General features: G+C 35.1%; 1 protein-coding gene across 1 annotated transcript in view; it reads right to left on the bottom strand.

Moving 5' to 3' along the window:
• The window catches only part of CPS1 (carbamoyl-phosphate synthase 1), a 127,453-nt gene that overhangs the window by 66,854 nt on the left and 39,591 nt on the right, over nt 1-21,008 (bottom strand). The window contains exons 10-20 of the mRNA XM_042950028.1: nt 20,745-20,883; nt 20,040-20,117; nt 18,098-18,196; nt 16,350-16,445; nt 13,169-13,358; nt 11,994-12,151; nt 10,344-10,472; nt 7,864-8,008; nt 6,184-6,394; nt 4,340-4,538; nt 183-359 (exon numbers count right to left, since the gene is read on the bottom strand). Of these exons, the coding sequence (XP_042805962.1) occupies nt 183-359; nt 4,340-4,538; nt 6,184-6,394; nt 7,864-8,008; nt 10,344-10,472; nt 11,994-12,151; nt 13,169-13,358; nt 16,350-16,445; nt 18,098-18,196; nt 20,040-20,117; nt 20,745-20,883 (1,621 nt within the window). The remainder of the gene's footprint in view (nt 1-182; nt 360-4,339; nt 4,539-6,183; nt 6,395-7,863; nt 8,009-10,343; nt 10,473-11,993; nt 12,152-13,168; nt 13,359-16,349; nt 16,446-18,097; nt 18,197-20,039; nt 20,118-20,744; nt 20,884-21,008) is intronic.

Raw genomic sequence — 21,008 nt, 5'->3', positions numbered from 1 at the left:
TAATTATAGAATAACCAGAAGAAAGCCACAGAAGTCTCCAGTATAATATTACTGAAAAGAATTAAAGTTTTGCCCCCAAATCCCTGAATTCACAACCACTCTGTGATTCAGTTTTACTTTAAAATCCAGGCTGACTCTATTCTGAAGAAAACAGTAGCTCTGGACCCCTTAGCACATATTACCTTGGCAATGGCATAGATGCGGATGCTGGATGGGTCAGCCAGCTCTCTTCTGAGATCTATGTTGGATGGCCATTCTTTGTTCATTGGGAGACGGGAAGTGAACCCATCTATTGACGGGTGGCACATTCGTAAGGCCTTCTGGAAACTCTCCTCAAAGGTGCGACCAATAGCCATGACCTGTAATGCACATTTACGCACTTGGATTTAAAGAGCTTCTATATTTTGAATTTGAAACAGAACCCAGAAATGGAATATTTTTTCAGGAAAGACTTGGGAACAAAACACGTAAGGAAGAACAGTACTCAAAATTAGGTGTTATTTTTCTTCCACTCTCCTTTTCTCCATGGTTTTGATGTAATGATTCTTTAACAATATTAGGTCAGTCTTTTACCACATACGAAATTTAGCTTTATTTGCTTAGACTGATGAGGAAATTGCCTGCACCTGTCCTGAACTATAATATTAAAATAAGGAATACATGGCCAGAGCATATAGATCCTTCCTTAATAAAACCTTGCTTTTATTCAAGATGTTCTTTAGAATACAAAACTAAATGAAGAGAAACCAGACATATACTGACACAAAAACAGAACTCTTTCTAAATGGGTTATCAGTCACTATCCAAGACAGGTTGGCTTTCTTTATAACTAAGCATTAATATTAATAAAACCTTCAGAATCATAATGAATACTGACAGATTCAGATTTTGAATATAGGCAGAGACTAAATTCCCCATGACAAATTCAGTGTGTCTTTCCACAATCTTTACAACTGATTGTACACTAATCAATTAGGAAAACCATGTGGTGATTCAGTTTGGACGCGTTACAAGTCAGAGCTAAACTTAAATTGCCGTCAAGTCCACCCAGTTATTTTCAGTGGATAAACACTGTCTTTGAGCCTTTCCATGGAATAATAGATTGCTATGCATTTTTGGTCTCCAATTTAAAATAATAACAGTGATAATGCTGCCTTCAGTGTACCTCCGTGATTCCTCAAATAGACCCGAATTCCCATTAATGTCAGTTTGGTAAATCTTCATGTCAATTGTGTGACAAGATACATATTCAAAGATCACAAAAGCCAAACAGATAACCTTTCACGCTGCCCCAAATTTAATTAGAAGTTGGAAGATTCTCAAGAGCAGAGATAAATAAAATGCTAGTCCAATTCAGATATGCAACTTGCGAGGCGTCGTGGTATTTGAAGGGTTACACACTAGGTTCATAGACTTGCTAGCCTAAGCATGAGAGGGACTGCCAGAAATAAGACATTTTATGGTACTATCAAATTAGGGAAAACATTTCTGGAATATTTAATACAGTTTTTAGGTATTACATATTTAACAGTTGGCCATAAAGTAACTGGTTCTATAAGAAATTCATCATACATTTTTATTAATTTTAAGTACACTGTACATAATGGTGTAAAGAATATGTTCAATAAAAGAAAAACAAACATACTTATATACTAATAAAAGAGTTCATAACTGTGTTTGCTCAAAATCTGTGCTTTTTAATACTTTGTATTATTAAAATTCCCCTTCATTAAGTGAAAATTTCACCATTTCTCCGTGGAATAACTGACATGGCTCTAACCCGATTCCTTGACCCTGTTCTAGTACATTCTCAAAGCACCTGTAGGTGAATACTGTATTTTAACTTTTACCACAGTTGCATTCATACTATATTTGGTTCTAGTTATGTATTCTGAACTTACCAACTGCAGATAATATGTAACAAAGTATCTACATCTTATTCACTATTTTATTCTACCAGCATCTTTCATGTAGGAAGAACTCAAGAAACATTTCCTAACTTGAGGTGAACTAACTGAATGATGTAAAAAATTCACTGACAACAAAATCCTTTAGATAATAATCCCTAGATGAAAACATTACAAAAAATTTTCTCATATTCTTTGGCTTATAAATTGTATTGTGAGCAATGTGAAAAGGGACACTTTCCATGGAATAAGCTAACTAGCAGTTGTTTATTTGGGCAGAAACACTACCAACAAAACTTTACATGGCATTTGAGTTCTAATTCTCTTGTGCACCTTGAAACATAATAGAAAAAATAATATTTAAAACAGCTATCAAGGACTACCTGGTTTTTTACAACTACTAGAAGGACATTTTAATTAAAAAGGTCAAGTTTTCCTTATCTATCATTACTTTAAAATCTTACATTAACATCTTGGAAACTAAGGAAACCAAAATAGTAATAATTCTGCCTTTCATGAATGACTATGATTGATCAGTAAAATGTCTTTTTTTTCTTTTCTCCTGCATTACTGATGGAGTTAAGCTGCACTTCCTGTGATTAGTGGCCATTATTTCTGCAATGGCTAGTCTGAGGATAAGCTATAATCTGTAATGTAGGACAAATGAAGGCCAATATAGATCAACATGTCATAAATAGTTCTTTGCTCTGTAATCTAACCAGCTTACATATCTAGGCCATATAGAGACACAGACAAGATAAAATAAAATAGAAGATAGATCAGTCAATCGATAGAGATTGAGATTCGTGCATACTGCTTATAATCAAACATTCTACCCATAAATAGTGACAATAATACTGATGGAATACATTTACTGGGGTGGCATATGCACCCCAATGTTTCTAGCAGTGCTATCAACAATAGCCAAATTGTGGAAAGAGCCCAAATGTCCATTGACTGACAAAAATGGACAAAGAAGGTGTGGTATATATACACAATGTAATATTACTCAGTAATCAAAAAGAATGAAATCTTGCCTTTTTTAACAATGTGGATGGAACTAGAGTGAATCATGCTATGCAAAATAAGTCAGTCAAAGATAAACATCATATGATTTCACTCATATGAGGAATTGAAGAAACAGAACAGATGAACATAGGGGAAGGGAAGGAAAAATAAGACAAAAACAGAGAGGGAAGCAAACCATAAGAGACCCTTAAATAAGAGAACAAACTGAGGGTTGCTGGAGGGGTGTGGGGTAGGGGGATGGGCTAAATGGGCAATGGGCATTAAGGAAGGCACTTGATGAGATGAGCACTGGGTGTTATATGTAATTTATGAATCACTAAATTCTACTCTTGAAACCATTATTACACTAGATGTTAATAACTTGGATTTAAATAAAATTTAAAATATAATAAAAATAATAAAATGTTTAAAAAAGAATACATTTATTGGGGATGCACTATGTATCTACCTTAAAAGACATTACTAAATATTTACATCTATTAATCATAAACCTTATAAGAACCCCACAAGGTAGGTATTATCATCTCCAATTTTCTGATGGAAAACCTGAAGACCAGGGTCGTGTATGAATGTCTCTAGCTAGTAAGTGGCAACACCAAAATAAAACAGAAGCCCATTTAGTTTGGCTCATGCTATCTCCACTTATGCCAAGCCAACTGGATCTAAGAAGAAATAAACCCCTTGGTGGGGAAGGAAAGGGGTGACTGTCAGAGGCAGGGATCTGAATTTTTTTATTTCCTCCTGCACAGAGGAGCACTGCATCTTTGAAGATGGGATAATCAAAAGCTAATTTTAATATCAAATAGTATAAAAGGACATTATGAAAAATCTAAAGGTCCTAAACACTTAGACCATTTCAATATAATGAAAGAAGCGCTTCTCGATTTTGAATTTTAGAGCTAGATGGGACATGACAGACTGTCTAGTCCAGGCCCTTTCTTTTAGACATATAGAAAGTGAAGTCCAAGGAGGATAAAGCCACAATTTATGTGAATAGATTAAAATTTAATTCTTAACCTCAGTTCAGTGATCTTTTTGGTGCACCATTTTATACCATGTTATTTTCTAGATTTGTTTATAAATACATTATAACTCAGTTTTATATATGTGTGTTTGTGTGTATATATGAATATGTTTTTTCATATACTCAAATACATTATACATCCACCTATATGGCCTTTCCTTTTAAACAGAAGCATTTAAGATCTATTAAATGGCCATGTAACAAATGCCTTCTGTTACCAGTCAGAGAGATGTTGAAACACTAGGGAAGAAATGAAATTCCTTTTTATCCTCCAGTCAAGAACCCAGTATCTAGGCAACCTTAAGACTTTCAAAATGTTAAGGATTTGACAAAATAACTGAGAACAAGAATAAAATAGAAGAATAAACCAAGGACTCACCTCTCCTACACTTTTCATAGAGCTACCAATTCGGCTAGATGTTCCATGAAAACGATCAAGATCCCAGCGAGGAATCTTGGTAACCATGTAATCCAAGCTAGGTTCAAAGCAGGCTGATGTCTTCCCCGATACAACATTCTTGATTTCTGGAAGTGGGATTCCTAGGGCAATCTTTGCAGCAATGAATGCCAACGGGTAGCTATAAAGGAGGAGATATTTTTTTCTTTCAGCAATAAGTGTTAAAAACAACCCAAAACATAAATTGTTCTTTCTTAGAAATTCTGGTATTACTCCACATCAGGGTATAAAACACATCTGGTTCTCTGTTCTGTATGAAGGTTTAATAGCCACTTATAAAATAATGTGAGCCATGATAAAGCAGAAAGGCACAGATCACAAAAGAATTCACTCTCTATGCCTGACATTCAGGGCTACAACTGCCAACCTTTGCCTCTTTAATCCAAAATCAATGGCTTCCTTGATAAAGTGCTCACTTGTGTATAGGCTCCACTAGGATGAGAATCTGAAAAATACTCTTGAAAAGATATATACATGTCTGCACCTAGGAAGACAGCTGAGTTAGCTGGTACTATGGGGTATGCAACGGCCAGAAAATGTAGTAATTGAAAGTTAGGGTCCTTGATCAGTCTCCAAATTATTTTTGAACTTGGGTTTCCTTACAAAACTGACACTCTAGAGGGGCACTTGGGTGGCTCAGTTGGTTAAGTGACCCACTCTTGACTTCGGCTCAGTCATGATCTCAGGGTTCATGGGATTGAGCCCCATGTGGGGCTCCACACTGATAGCACAGAGCCTGCTTGGGATTCTCCCTCTCCCTCTCTCTCTGTGCCTCTGCCACTCACATGTCCTCTCTCTCTCTCCCTCTCGAAAGAAAAGAAAGAAGAAAGAAAGGAAGAAAGAAAGAAAGAAAACAAAGAAAGAAAACAAAGGAAAAAAAACTAATACTCTAGGGACTTCACTGGATTGTTTTGGTGATTATAATTAAGAAAATAATTCACAGAACTATAGAATTACATATGAGTCTTGTAATACATCTCCCCCATCCGACATGAGGAAACTGATTAGAGACAATAAATGACATGTCCAAAGTCACATAGTCAGTAAAAGAATTGGGAGGAGAACTCACATCTCCTGACTCTTGCTTAGGGTAGTAGTTTACTACTACTCCATGCAGCAGTGTGTAGCCATATTAAAAAAAAAATCTTTACATGTAATTATTTTGTTCCCTTAAATGCCATGTAATTTAAATGCCATGTGCTAAATATATTAATAGGAACAAAAGGTATTACTTAATGTTCCCTCCAGTTATGCTTGCCAGAAGTTTTTAAATGGGTAGCAAATTCATTTATTTGGTTGCAACCTTTATCTATAGAAAAACCTTGCAATGTTTGATCCTGTGGATTTTCCTAAAACAAAATAATTTCTTGAATATTTGAATCAAGCAAACTATACTATGTACCTGACATTTACTATACACCTGAAGGAAACCAGTTGAGGACTAAATTTAAGAATTAATTTTCACTTTTTAACAATATCTGCAAAGTGCAATTAGGAAGCAGATTTTTCGCAGCCTGCTTTGACCACCCAGATTTTGATTAGTTTATGATTAGCCAGCAAACAAAGCCAGCAAGCAATATCATTTGCTTCAATCTGGCAGCAAGCTCATTAATAACCATGTCCTTAGGGTCCTAAATGATTTGCAGCCAGCATACAGAAATGGGGACTATAGCTTATAAACATAGCACAGTCTTCCACTAGCTGTCAGTTTTCCAAAACTATCTGTGAAGGATCTGCAAACACATGGTCAATCATTCTGATCTTACCCAGTGGCCTTTGAGGCTAGGGCAGAGCTTCGAGACAGTCTGGCATTCACTTCAATGATGCAGTATTCCATTGAGGTAGGATGAAGGGCAAATTGAATGTTGCATTCACCCACAATGCCCAGGTGGCGAACAACATTGATTGAAGTATGTCTCAACATCTGAAACTCTGCATTGGAGAGGGTCTGGGCAGGGGCTACGACAACCGAATCACCTGTACATCCAAGCAACACTTGTTATTTGGTAGCATATCTAAATAACTAACTTTAGTGACTTAATCTATTTGTGTAATACAAGACACACTTTAGTCTAAGGGTTTGTGGGGAAAATAATTGTCTCAAGGCAGTGCATTGCTCCAACACATTATTTACAGAAACCCCTCTAACCTTTCCAAGTTCATCTAGCTATCAAGGCTTCAGTCATCTACTTACCAGATTGACATTAACTTCTTCAATTTCTTCTCTTCATCTCAAAATCTCTCTCTCTCTCAAGTTCTCCCTTCTACAAACATCATCTCCTCTTCACCCAGACTGACTCATTCATCTGTTTTCCACATCTCATCCCTTCCCATTGTCTTACTCCTCTCTAGTCATAGCCCTTGCATCTTCGATCTCTTAATCTTTAGTCTCCAATCCTTCTGCCCACAAACATTCTCAGGCTTCTACTGGCTCAAGAAGCCTGTCCCCCTACATTATTAATCACAAGAACATCTCTCTCATTTTTTACATGACTAAACTTCTTTAAAGTTTCCCAAGTCATCATCTCTCTCATTGCCATATAATTCTTATCAATATGAGTCCCATAACCAACTTTGCATTAAAACTGTCTTCTTGAATATTCAAAACCCCACATTAAAATCCTAATTCTTGACCTTTCATAGCATTTGATATAACCAAAACCAAAGCTCTTTTATAAAATATTTTCTTGTATTGACTTACTTGTTTTCTTTCTATCACTCCCTTCTTTTTCTTAAACACTAACCCTTCCTCTTACTCCTGCACTGTAAATCTAAACAGTTCCTAAGTTCAGTCCTTGAACCTATTGTCTTTCTTTCTATGCCTATGTCCTTGAATACTTAGTCTCTGCTTCCAGCTTCAATTATTTCCTTCACATCAATGCCTGCCAATGATTTTACATCAGCTTTTTTATTTCTATTCCCCTTTCTTGACTTCCAGCTCCACATTATCAACCCTCTTCTTCAGAATTCCACCCATGCCTCATAGCTAACATTTCTGAAACCTAAGTCATCATTTTTGTCCTCTTGTCTAACTAGTTTCTCTTCCTAAAAAAAAAAAAACTATTTCACCTATTACTTGTGGCTATTTTCTCATTCACTTGGTAACTAATACCCTCATCTGATTTAAGCTGTCTTAACCTCATTTCTTACTTCTCAACACCAAGTCTTACATAGTTTACCATCACTACATTGTTTATATTTGACTTCTTCCTCAAATGAAATCAGGATAATACCTGACTTATTTCACAGTGTTTTTGTGAAGATCAAACATGAGATCAACGTGAGATTATTTTCAATATTGTGAAATACTATTTTGTGTAGAATATTATCACTAGTCAGTCAGCTAAGAATAGTAGTTTAATGAAAAGAACTCAATAAAGGTGGCTGTGGGTCATCAGAAGCGTGAACGCAGGCATTACTATTATTCTTGAAGATTCTTTGCCTACCTGTATGAACACCCATGGCATCAACATTTTCCATGTTACAGACAGTGACACAATTGTCATCGGCGTCTCGGACCACTTCATATTCTATTTCTTTCCAACCTGTCACTGACCTCTCCACCAGAATCTGGTTGGTCATAGCAAAGGCCTGGAAGTTGGTGACACAAGGCATCAAAGAGTAAGGAAAGGTTCTAGTTTAAACATGGATATTTGGCACAGTGCCCTGGCCTGAATCCCGGTCAGCATCATGGTCTGAAGCCTAGTCTCCATCCTCCTCAGTGCTCCAGAAGGCACAATGTGTCAGAAAATCAGTGAGGTACTAGGAATAGCATCCTGCAGTGAATACGCTTGATTTACATTATTGAGGCTTGCCATTCAAAGTGCTGATATGACATTAAATCGAACTAATTTAGGAAAAAGAGAAAATAATTGAGCAATCAGGCAGAGGGAAATGGAATTATTTCAGCAGCAAGGCTTCTGTGAAACCAGAAAATGTGATAAGTGCGAATAAATATGGAAAAATAAGTCTAAAGACTGGTTTTCTCTAAAATAGCTGAGAGTGCTTTGTACAGTGACATACACAATAAAAGTCAGTTGACGTTGATGAGGAGAAGAAAGGAGATAATGATGGTTGTAAACAGTTAGCCAAGATGGCATACGAAACTTGGGAATTAGAAGAATCATATGCAACTATTATTATGGTTAATCACCGCCTAAGTGCTTAAATACCCTGAGTCATATATCATGTATGCCTGATTAAACAGATATGAATTAGTATAATTATCATTTCATATTTACTGAGTATGCACTGGTGGGTAGAATACTGAACCCAAAATATGAAAGAGGAAGTCTTTGACCTTAGGACATTTGGTGGCTGAAAATCCAACAGAAATGTCCCTTTGTCTCATAATGTTTTTGATTTGTAATAGCAGTGAGAAAGGAAGAGAAAGTAACCAGAGAAAGTACTGTGAATTTTTTCAAATTATTAGCAGGCAGTATAATGAAATAATAACTCAATGTTAGTTTTTCTTTAATGCGTCTCAACACTATTTGTTTAACCTCAGTCAACACTATAGGATTCACCATGTGCAATGGAAAATGTAACACATTTGTCCCCACAGCTGCCTATGATGAGGTTTTCAAAGTGGTTAGGAAACTCTGTAACCAGCATTAACAATTTAATAATGATTAATTTGTCATTAGGATTGCATGCTAAAAGAGGAAATCTGTGAAACAAAGGGTATGAATTTCGGAAAGCTTTTTGCATTCTAATAGACTAGGCTGGATGTTTGGACACAAGGACAACTGAGATCAAATGAGAAGTTGCCTCAACTTCTTTCTTTCCAGTCTCAGATTTTGTGCAAAAGACTAAGACCTAGGTGAGTTACTGCAGCTTCTGAAGGTGGTAAACATAATATCAAGAGAATAAGGGGTAGCTTAGGAAATAATGATACAAGTAACTATTTTCAAGGGAAAAGCTAGGTTTTCAACAACAACAACAAAAAAACACTCAATGCCCTACTGATTATTTTAGAGGAATTGTAAATCATTAAAATTTATCCCATCCACAAATTGCTTTCATTGTAAATGTTTTTAAACAATTCAGTGTTCAGAATTTTTTTATACTGTAAAATATATATTCTTAATAAAGAATAAGTACACATTGTCACTACTGGGAGTAATAATGAGATTACTAATACTAAATATATTGGAAACATCTAATATTCTAGAAAAAAAATCTTCTATAAACCTGTCTTTTCTTTAAATATATGATTCATAAGTCTAGAATGGAAACAAGAAATACCAATATTGATATATTGTCCTTTTTTATTTCTTTTGGCAACTTTAGAAACACTAAATCCAACTTGTTGACATGTAAGTTTGTCATTATAGTTATCTAAATATATTTAATTTTATTTATCTGTTCTCAAAATCCTATGTCAACAACTCACGGCCGCATTTTGTTTCTCTCTAAAAAGTAAGTAATGATAGATACAAGCTGTGCTTGGTATTTACTCAGCATTCCCCGAAATAGCTCTTATAATTCTGTCAGATTCACTTCCATGACCATCATGTAAGTTACATGGGTCTCTTGACTGCACCCGCACTCATTCATTCAGCAAGAAATTATTGAGACCCCATATCACCAGGCATCGTTCTATTTGGTGAGAAGAGAGTACACACAACCAACAAAAAACTCCTTATCTAATAAAAAGAAGCATACATAAGCAGGAAAGAAAACAGTTCTAGCAAGAACGTCGAGAGCTCACCAAGAAATTTGGCTAATGCTGTGCTCCAATGTCAATAACTGCACTTCATTTCCCTTACAAAGCTACAGTCTGTTGGATAACACTTACAGAAAACATGACGGTGGTTTTAATAGAGAAAAGGTCATTTCTCATCTACATAATTTTCTCTAACTGAAAGGGTTTATCAAATCAGTTTTCTTGATTGATAAGAATTTGGTCTGTGAAAACACATACCTTTGTGCTGAGGTCCAGTAATGTCTCCTTATTAGGACAGATGCCTGATCCTAACCCACCCAGAGCATAGGCAGAACGGATCATCACTGGATAGCCGATGGTGTCTGCTGCTTTCAGGGCATCCTCAATCTGTCAATGAGAAAAACTCAAAGTTTGAAAAGCTGACCACACTAGCAGAAAAGACCACACCAACAGAGTCTAGCAATTGAGATAAATCAGTTCATTTGGGAAGAATCATTATAGAAATGTTGTATTATTGCTTCATTTCATTCTGAAGAACAAGTGTTGTTTTACAAATTTTAAGTAAAATTCTAGGATTTTTTTTTCACACTCACTGAAAGTTTTTCTTTCATCTTTCTGTTGTAAATTTTATTTTGCCATATAAAAAATAAAACAATGGCTGAAGCTGAAATCATCGTTAATTTGAGAATGGGAGCCATATTGAATTTTTAAATTCAGTTTAAAAGCCTTCATCTCTTCATGATGCAAGGATTTCTACTGCTGAAACTAACTTGGTATTCCTGCAATAGGCCATTAGGAATACTATATAGAAAGAGTTTTCATTTTTCAAGTTCAGTCAGAGAATAGTCCCAGAAGCGTAGATTTTTTTTTTTTAACTTACAGAATACAACATATGGTGGCTATATTTTTCTGTCATGGAATATTATTACACTACCAATGGGAGTGTAATTACACCTTTCCCATATGCCTGTTTCGCATCCTGAGGAAGCAAGGACATAATTAAATCTGGCAATGAAAGAATAAATGTATGGCAGGAGCTTTCCAAATGTTCAGCAGAGTTATCACGGGACTATTCCTGACTGACAGCTCTGAAACATTGTATGTACTTGTGAGCATTCTTTTCTTAAAACCACACAGCCCATTTTCGTCGTCCCGGCAATAGTTGCCCTTTTCCCTCAAGATTTGCCTATTTTTGCAATAGGGAAGTTGCATCAAAAACTGCCTCCAGAACCCCCACTTTATTGAATGTATATGCCTGAAATCAGGAATAAAGTCAGGGACAAAAAACAGATATATATATCAAGCCAAATTTATGTTGGTGCCTCATAATAGCCTATCAATAGGCACAGGCTATGATAGAAAGTGATTAACAAAAACACAAAACAATCTATCCTCTCCAAACACCTAATCTACAAGTTTTTCAGTCATGAATCTTATTGATTAGATCCAATGGCTTTTTTCTAGATAATTTCATTTTTAAATGTTTATTCCATTCTAACAAGAAAATTTCAATCCAATCATTTCCCATTTGCAGGTCATTCCCATCTACAAGATGTGTGACTGGTCCCAGAAAAGAAAGTAAAAATCACTTTGGCATTGTAAGTTTACATGGTTCTTTGTTTTATTTAATTCAGGAGATCTGATATTCAGTGGCACTTCAACCACTGATAAACCACTTCATCTCTGGGCTTTTGCTTCCCTTTTCATAAAATATGAATACCTCTCCCAAATACTGTAGCATGGAAGGCTGTAATTAATACACAAAGTCTCTGAGACACTAACACATTTCTGGAAGAAATTATATGCACATATAATAATTTAGCTATTATTTTCAGGCATGACAAATAACTCTCCCTATAAATGTAAGACAAATAATGGCCTTGTTTCTCCAGAGCAAAGATTCCTTACTGATTCCACCGCAAAGCTTGGAGCAATCTTTTCATTAATTTCATTTAGTTTGTCCGAGAACAGCTGCCTGTCTTCTGTGGCCATAATGGATTCAACCGAGGTCCCCAGGACTTTCACGCCATACTCCTTGAGTACACCTCTCTTGAATAGTTCCACTCCTATGGAAGAACCAAATATAATCAATTTTTAGAATCTCAAACTCTTATGTCTTTCTTAACAGATACCTGAATACAACTTTTTTTTTTTTAACCTTAAAATGAACTCCAAAGCCACCACAGTCTACAATAAAATTGTACTTAAGGTAAAAAAAAAAAAAAAAAAAAAAAACAATTGAAAGAAAAATTCTGAAGACATTCTAGCAAAATATTTTGCTGGTGGTATTATTACTTATATTACCACCTTCTCCACATGATTTCTATTATTCTTATTAATCAAAATCATAGGATACAGTGAACTTCTAGATTTTAGTATATTTCCATTCTTTCTATGATCCATTCCTATATTGAGATTCTCTTATTTAAATAATCCCAGTGATGTGGATCTCTATATGGGTTAAAAATAATCAAAATAGTGTTTCCATTTGCGTGCCACTTAACTTAAGCTAAGATTTTTATATTTGACTTATAAATTACATCACCAACTGCTTACGCCAACTAGCTAATGAGATTCTCATTCATTATCTAGTTCCAAAGATTTGAAGCACTGTAAAAAGGACAGAGTATTGGACTCAGCAGATGCATGAAGGGATTGCAGAGAGACTAAACTGTGTTATCATGAAAATATATGTGAAAGCCAAATGCTACAGGGCCAACACATAAGTGCACAAAGCATTTAATCAATGTTAATTCTCATTTTTTATTCATGGTAGTTCTCAATGTTTCGCTGGTAACACAGAAAAGCAAATTCCTGAAATGGAGGAGGGAGACCTCACTTCACTGCCCCAGAGCATTCAAGTAAAAGGTTTCTTTTTGTACCTTAGCTGTTCTGTGAAATAAACCAGTAATATTTATCACATGACATTTTCAGGTGGCTGTTTGCTAATGGCTTCCTCACACATTAAAGAAATAAAGGCTTTTATGAACACACAGAGCATAATTGTTAGATGGATTCAAACAAAAAATATTACACAGAAGTACCTGGGCTGAAACTCTGCAGTTAAGCCAAAAAGAACTCACCACAGTTCAGAGCTGTCTGGCCACCCATGCCTAGAATTAACCCATCTGGCCGCTCCGCCTTGATGACCTCTGTGACAAACTGAGGGGTGATGGGGAGAAAGTAGACAGTATCTGCTTGCTTTAAGCCCACCTCGTTGGTCTGCACCGATGCAATGTTTGGGTTCATCAAGACAGTTTTGACATTTTCTTCCTGAAAAAACAAAAGGACACAGAATCTGAACATATAGTCTAAAGAAGAGAATGACCATACTCAAACAAACGGTTTGTATTGGGAGACAAAACTTATAGGTCATTCTGTGGGCTGCAGAGATCAGTAATAGAACTAGGAAGAAAAAGAAAGACTAATGTTTGGTGAAAGGAAGGAAAAAATTGCTTGAAAACAAAATTATCCAAAAAGAACTGGCTGCCTATGTGGTTCACCCTGAATTCCTTGCCACTAGAGGCATCAGGCAAAACTTAAGATAACGTCTATAGAATTTAACTAGAGGTCTACAAATACTGCTGAACTTTATAGCTCAATTGACCTTAAAACACTAAAGAAAATATCTTAAAAACTTTGAAATTAGTGAACTATAAAACAGAACCACAGGCAACATCAAAGAAGCCTCCCTTTGCAATGTTTGTCAGAGACCAACACGGAATGTACTTTTAAAATGTAGGATGATGTGCTCTTGCTGGAAGCATCGGGAGCCTTCTGCTGAATTCCATCTTTTTATATTTTAATGCCTGCCTTAGTGCTTCAACAAAAAGCATTATACACTGTGTATACATGTTATATTAATAGAAAATGACCAAATGGCAAAAAATAAAATAAAATAAAAATTTCTCTGTGTGTGTGTGTGTGTGTGTGTGTGTGTAAAGGTATTCATAGCCCTATCTTATGCCTCACATCTGCAGATACCTCAGGAATAATTCTTCATGTAAGCTATGAAGGATAATAGCATTATAAACCAGGATGAGTGTGACACTTAGCAAAATAATTATTATAAAATATGGCCATATGGCTCTTATTATTTTACCTATTACCATGTCAATTTTGAACACTCCTAAAACATCAACAAAATATTCAGATGAAAGTATAAAAATCATCCTTGAAAGCCCTACATGTCCTTGGGGGAGAATCTGAATAAAATATTAAATATATTTCATATTACTTTAAATTCAAATGGTGCCTTAAAACTTATAATCTACTTTTTTATTAATTTATTTGATTTTTATACCCAGACTACAAGAGAAATTTCTACCTCACAGATGAAAAAATTGACATTCAATAAGGTTAAATGACTTGCTAAAGACCTGATAAATGGTAAAATTAGGGCTCTAATCCAAGCCTTATGATTCAAGTTCTATGCCCTTTCCTCAATATGAGTCATCTCTCAAGAGGTGAAGAGAGTGATTTTAAAAAAGTATGATTAATTTTTTTGAATAGATACATACAGATAAGCAAATGCATTTAAAATATGGGTTGGAACTTAAATAATTAAGTCTAAACTGAGAACATGTCATCAATAGAACTTACAGAAGGTCTAACTACTGAAGAAAAGCACCGACAGACTTAAATATTTTCCTGTACAAGGAATATAGCTATTTTCCTATACAAGGAATATAGCTACTTTTGTAAATCAAATTACATAGGTAAAGTTCCATAAATGACTGTGATGAGTGTTTATACATTTTTAAAACTTAGACATAATTTCAAACTATTTTAATAAATTTTCTAACTTTTTTCTAATATAGTTCTGGTTATAATATATGCACCATCTGATTATTTTAAAATGTTTAGTTCATGAATTCATTTCTACTAACTTCTTAATTAATCACAATACTTTATCTAATAATGCCTATTCTTCAGTTGAAATGTATAACTTCACCTAATGGATGTAAAGCACGTAAAAAAATACAAGCTATGAAAATACTAGTCCTTTATAAAACTACCAAATAGGATTTAAAAGTATGCTAATTAAATGTATTTACAAGCCCTGAATGTACTTACATTGTTTTCTAACCAATCTAAACCATTGGACATCCTCTAATTATACGAAGAGAAATTGAATCGTACTACAATAAAGTAAAGTAGTCCTTGAAAATGTGCACAAAAAACACATGTGCATGTGAGTGTATACACCTATGCATGTATGGAGAAGAATATTAAAAAATAAAAACAAATGGGAAGAAGAGTAAGGTAATTGGGGACTGCATTCTGTTTTTTTCAACAGACATCTGTCAGGTGAAAATCTTCATCTACAGAATATTGAATAAAACAAAAAGAAAAATTCTGGCCAATTATTTTTCTGTGTTTGTTGCCCTAGTTTCCCGCCACCTTCAATGCGTTGCTTTCTCCTAGCCAGGTCTCTGGTGAACGGATTTATACTGCAAAGCCAGAGGCAAAGTCACAGAAGAGCTCACATGGCCACTGGATGGCTGATTAGCACCAAAATAGGGATATCCAAGGAAATGAGGACACCAAAGAGATACCAGATTAGCTCCTTAATAGAAATACATGTACAGTGAATTTTTTCTAAAGGTTTATTTTGCTATGACAAAGAGTTGGGGAGATCTTGAAAGACTTTGAAGAAACAGGAAGGGTGTTCTTCCCAACGTGAGCATCAAATCCTCTTTTTCATGTAAACATCTGCCAAATCATTCTGGTCGGTCATCCAGCCCAAGTCACAGATGGGGAAATTGGGTCCCCTAGTGACAGATAATTGGGTCCCCTAGCGACTTCTATAGCTTGGACAAAAGGCACTGATGCCTTTGCTCTCTCAACTGGATCTTGCCATTTCAACCATAGATGCCTGAAGCATCCTGTAGAGCATTCAAAATATCTTAGAGCCCAAATTCCCTCTTTCACACAAAACACAAGTATATTTTAAAAGCTCACTGCCTCAAAAACAATGAGCAACATCTGTAAATGTGGCTTTTTATGTTTTCGGTATAAGTAGGTGGTAACATAGATAATTTTGGAGATCATGCCGAAGTTCTTGATTTGCAGGCGTGAAAAAGTTTAAGAAAGTTAAAATTTTTGCCTGTGATCAAAGTTTCTTTAATGTAAGATGTGTAAGGAATAGTTAAGGATATCAATTATAGTGACTTTGAAAGGAGGTAGTGTCATAAATCTAAATTATAAAATACTAATTGGACCCATTAAAGGAGTATATTAATTCTTACAAAGATCTCTCACCTTCATGGCTTTTACAGCTTGTGATCCTGAGTAGTCAAATTCACCTGCCTGACCAATGGATAGACCTCCTGATCCTAGGATAAGGACTTTGGAGACCTGTAAGCAGTAAGAAAATGACATTGCTTTGATTAGGAAGATGGGGGAAATAGGCATTTTCAAGAGTGGAGAACTCAAACTATATTGTCTAAGTTTACATGGTGATTTAAAGTACAATATTTTGAAAAATATGTAATATGTGAGGAAAAAGACTAAAAATTTAAACATTTCTAATTTCAAAGCAATTTCCAAAGTTCATGAAGCTTTTTTCATTTAAGTGAAAAATTGTGAGAAGAGGTCTACATTTTATTCCAAGATATATAAATACCTAAAAATAATTACATAAATATATATTTAAATATATATGTATATATTTAAATACACACACACACACACACACACATATATATGATAAGAATCTCCCTAAAATTTAAATGTATTCCATTCAATATTCCTTGGTTTCCTTCTGGACAAAGGAGACCTGGGCTTTCCCTAATGGACAAATGAAAACATAGAAGGCAAGGGGACATGGATACACCTGCATATTCACATTTTTGCCTTTACAGTTCAGTGCCAGAAATATTTAAAGATAATGCAATAAGATAAAGCTCATATCTTGGCAACATACTGAACTTCCAGAGACTGTTATGTGACTCCAAGGAAATAATGATACTGCTTAGTTTTGAGCCACAAGTGCCAAACCCTTCAGAGAAGAAAGATACTCCTGCTCACTGCAAAAGACAAGGACTTGGGAAAATTGGTTTGCCTCAACAAATATTTATTGGATGCCTGCTACATGCGAAGATACTGTGGAATCCCAAACTTTTTGGTGTCTTTTTGGTGTCTTTTTCCTCACCATTAACAAAAAGATACACGTCTGAAGAACATGAGTTGATATTCTGAGAAAAACACTATACTGTAAGTACATTGCTTTCTTTGGCTACTAAGAACCCACCATTTTATTCCACATTGAGTGGGTAAATTACCTCCAATCTTTCTATCTCAGGCAAAGAGGCTGCCATGGAAATCCTTAAAACAGAGCATCCAACTCAAATTATCATTTTATGAAAACATATAATTCAACTATTTTTATTTATAAAAAGAGTCAATACGTATATATATATATATATATATACTTGAAAATACATATACATTCTTCTAAATTTTATATAATAATGATGTGGGTATGTGTGTGGTTTAACTATGAAGGAAATGGGTAGAAACCTTAACATATTAACATATGTATTTAAATAAATAAGGATTCAAGTCTTGTGCTATAGTAATCCTTATCCATTTGCTTTTTAGAGGTAAAATAGTATTATTCTATTGAATAATAACTCTTCTCATTGAAACAAAAAATGTTCTATCATCAATAATGATTCTGTAATCTGAACTGTATCTCAAGCGTACATAAGACTATAGTTTATTAAGTAATAAAAAATGTGTCAAATTTGAAACTAAAAGCCTATTCTTTATTAAATTATTGTATTACAAATTTTCTAGAAGTAAACTGTAAAAGATTTTATATCAAAACAGGAAAATTCCATCAAGAACAGGCAAAATAATTAGATGCTAAAATGATGAGTAATTACCATACCACTAATCATCTCTTATAGACATTAAAATGGTTAACATCATTCACTTAAAAAAATTATCATATGATAGAGAAAATAAAAAATACATAAACCAAAAAGAAGCCCGCATATACTGACCTCCACTCGAGAGGCAACCAGTGCTGGCTTTGGCAGAACCGATGTGATTGTGGTACCTTTCCCTTTTTTTATCAGTGAGAAAAAAGAATCAAACAGGTACTAGAAAAAAATAGAACCAACAAGTTAGAAGCTGCAAAACTCATCAGGTTACTAGATAAAACATAGTATGGCCAGTTAAATTTGAACTTCAGATAAGTAACATACTTTTTTTTAAGGGTAAGTATTCATATGCACTATTTGGTTTTTGTTTTTCTGCCAAAATTGGCAAACTAAATATTTACTATTGTAAGAATTAGATCAAATAAACATTTCTAATTGTTCACTTCAAATCCTATCAGAAGAAAGTTTTCAGCAGACAGTGAACATTTCAGATAATGCCTTCTGAGAATGTCAAGTTTTCATCCCCTTAATTAGGGGTTATTTTCTTCTAAATGTTTTCTTCTAAATAAAACTCTAGTTATACAAAAGAAATTAAAGCTATATTGCATATACGTCCTAAAGTTCAAAATAACTGGATTTTGAAAATTTCTATCCACTCTAAAAATATCTCTAAAGTTTATTCTTAGCTTTACCAATGAATCTACTTCCATTGTTTCACTAGACATGACAAATTTCAACAAAAATATTCATTTTGTAGCTTCGGCAGCACAAAGAAAAAGGATTAAGTACTACTGGATGTTGCATGCCTTAATTTCAATGTTCCTAATCTGATGTACTAATATAGGCAAAATATTTAAATTTTAAATAAAAAGAAAACAGTATTCACCATGCATTAGGCAATAGTGTACGTCACCAAATTTTCCTTATGCTTTTCATCATGGGTAGGTAATGGTATACTGACTTGGGCTATTAAGAATCATTATTTCCTGGGATGCCTGGGTGGTTCAGTGGGTTAAGCATCCAACTTCAGCTCAGGTCATGATCTCACAGTTTGTGAGTTCGAGCCCTGTGTCGGGCTCTGTGCTGACAGCCCAGAGCCTGGAGCCTGCTTCAGATTCTGTGTCTCCCTCTCTCTCTGACCCTCCCCTGCTTGCACTCTCTCTCTCTCTCAAAAATAAACAAACATTAAAATAATTGTTCTTAAATCATTATTTCCTGATAATATTAAAAAATAAAAAGCATAAATATCTGAAAAGGCAATTCACGGGTGAGAAAGCAGACTTTACAGAGGGAAATTTCTGATTCTCCTCATTTTACCTAGGTGCCTTTTCTGAGAATATCTGCCAACAGGGAAGAACTGTCAGCATGACTAGTGGAGGCCTTAGAGTGTGGGGGAGGAAGTCACACCAGACTTCCCAGACTTTTGTGAGTGTCACCAGAAGCTTGTGTTTGGAAAGATGACTTTGAACACTGAACCAAAAAGTCACACACAAAAATAAAAATATTTAAATTAAAAACAAAATTCTTCTAAGCATTCCTTGTGGTTCTCTTCTTAAGCCATCTGACTCACATATATGTGCATGCACGCCCTCTCCCCTCCCTCATACCCCTGCCCTTCTTCCTTCTCCCGCTGCTGTTTATTCTCCCTTCCTGGCTATACAACCAGTTGCCATAGGGATTTTCGTGAAGTCACAGATGGGGGATTAAAATTTCATTTCAGTTATGAGAACAAGAGAGCAAGAGGGAATTCATTTGCATAGTACAACCATTGTAAATTTCAGAACTAAATATATTAGAATGATAATGATTTAAGTAAAAATAGCATCACATCAGGTTTCGTAAGGGTTTTCCCACTTTAAATTTTAAAGAAGATAGAAATTTCCTCCATGATATTCATGGGGAAATTTTAATACAATGTGTGTGTTATCAAAGTATTCTTCTTGAAAATATTCTTACCCAAGATCATCGGGGCTAACTATTTTTGTTTCCCAAGTTTTCACATTAATACATTTCTGATTTTAAAAAAGACTAAGTGTACAATAGGTCTTATTTTCTGACATACCTCAGTGTCTGTTGGGCCTGGGCTGACCTCTGGGTGGAATTGCACACCAAAGAAGGGTTTGCTTTCATGCATAATCCCCTAAAGGAATAAGAAATAGGAAGAAATTCCTTCTGTAACAATGAATGTTAACCAGGACTGTGTACTACTTAGCGGACAATAAAGTCCAAATAAAAACACTAAGTTAAAGGCTTAAAGACATTCTAGCAGCTAACAGCCATAATAAAGACAGGCCAACAAAGACTCAACCAAATGCGGTCCCCTCAATAAAAACAACTGATTTGGTCTATAGCCTTTGGGCCCTCCTCCCCAGGGTCTCAGAATAAACTCAAATCTTCTTATCTCCAACTCCTAAATTACTTCTCCAAGGGTCTTCTCAAAGGCTACTTCAGAGCTAAGTGAGTCCCAGAGACCCATGTGGACTAGGTCCAAACAGATCTCCACCAAATGCCCATTAGCAATCAATGTGAAAGACAGTCACTGATTAACCACTCAAAGAGTGGATCTTAATGAGTCAACTGATGAGAGAATAAGACAGAAATGACTTTTTAAAAAGCAGAGGGCCATGGGAAATAACCTATAAGAGGAGTTCTTATACACACACACACACATCAAAAAAAGCCCACATAAACAAGGTATGTGTATAACAGAGTATTAAAAGCCCAGCATTACTCATTGCCAACTGAACAGGTTTATTGAGGGCCCTACCTCATTGGTTTGATCGTTGACATTCACAAAAAGTGGTTTCCAGCCAGCAGGAAGGGTGTTGTCCAGGGCATAGCCATGATTCTGAGCAGTAATGAAAGCCTGTCTGTTTGTGATATTCAAAACAGGCTGATTCTGCCCTCTGGAGGGAAAAGGGGAGAAAGAATAAGGAAAAGGAAAAGTGAAGAGAAGAATATAAATACATTTGTTGTAAAACAGTGAACAAGTAAAGCCTATTAAAATGTGAAAGTTTCAATTGCTTAGTGA

This window comes from Panthera leo, chromosome C1, assembly GCF_018350215.1.
Source record: "Panthera leo isolate Ple1 chromosome C1, P.leo_Ple1_pat1.1, whole genome shotgun sequence".
Lineage (NCBI taxonomy): Eukaryota > Metazoa > Chordata > Mammalia > Carnivora > Felidae > Panthera > Panthera leo.
The sequence above is the reverse complement of the archived record's forward strand: the minus strand, read 5'-3'. Positions and strand labels throughout refer to the sequence as shown.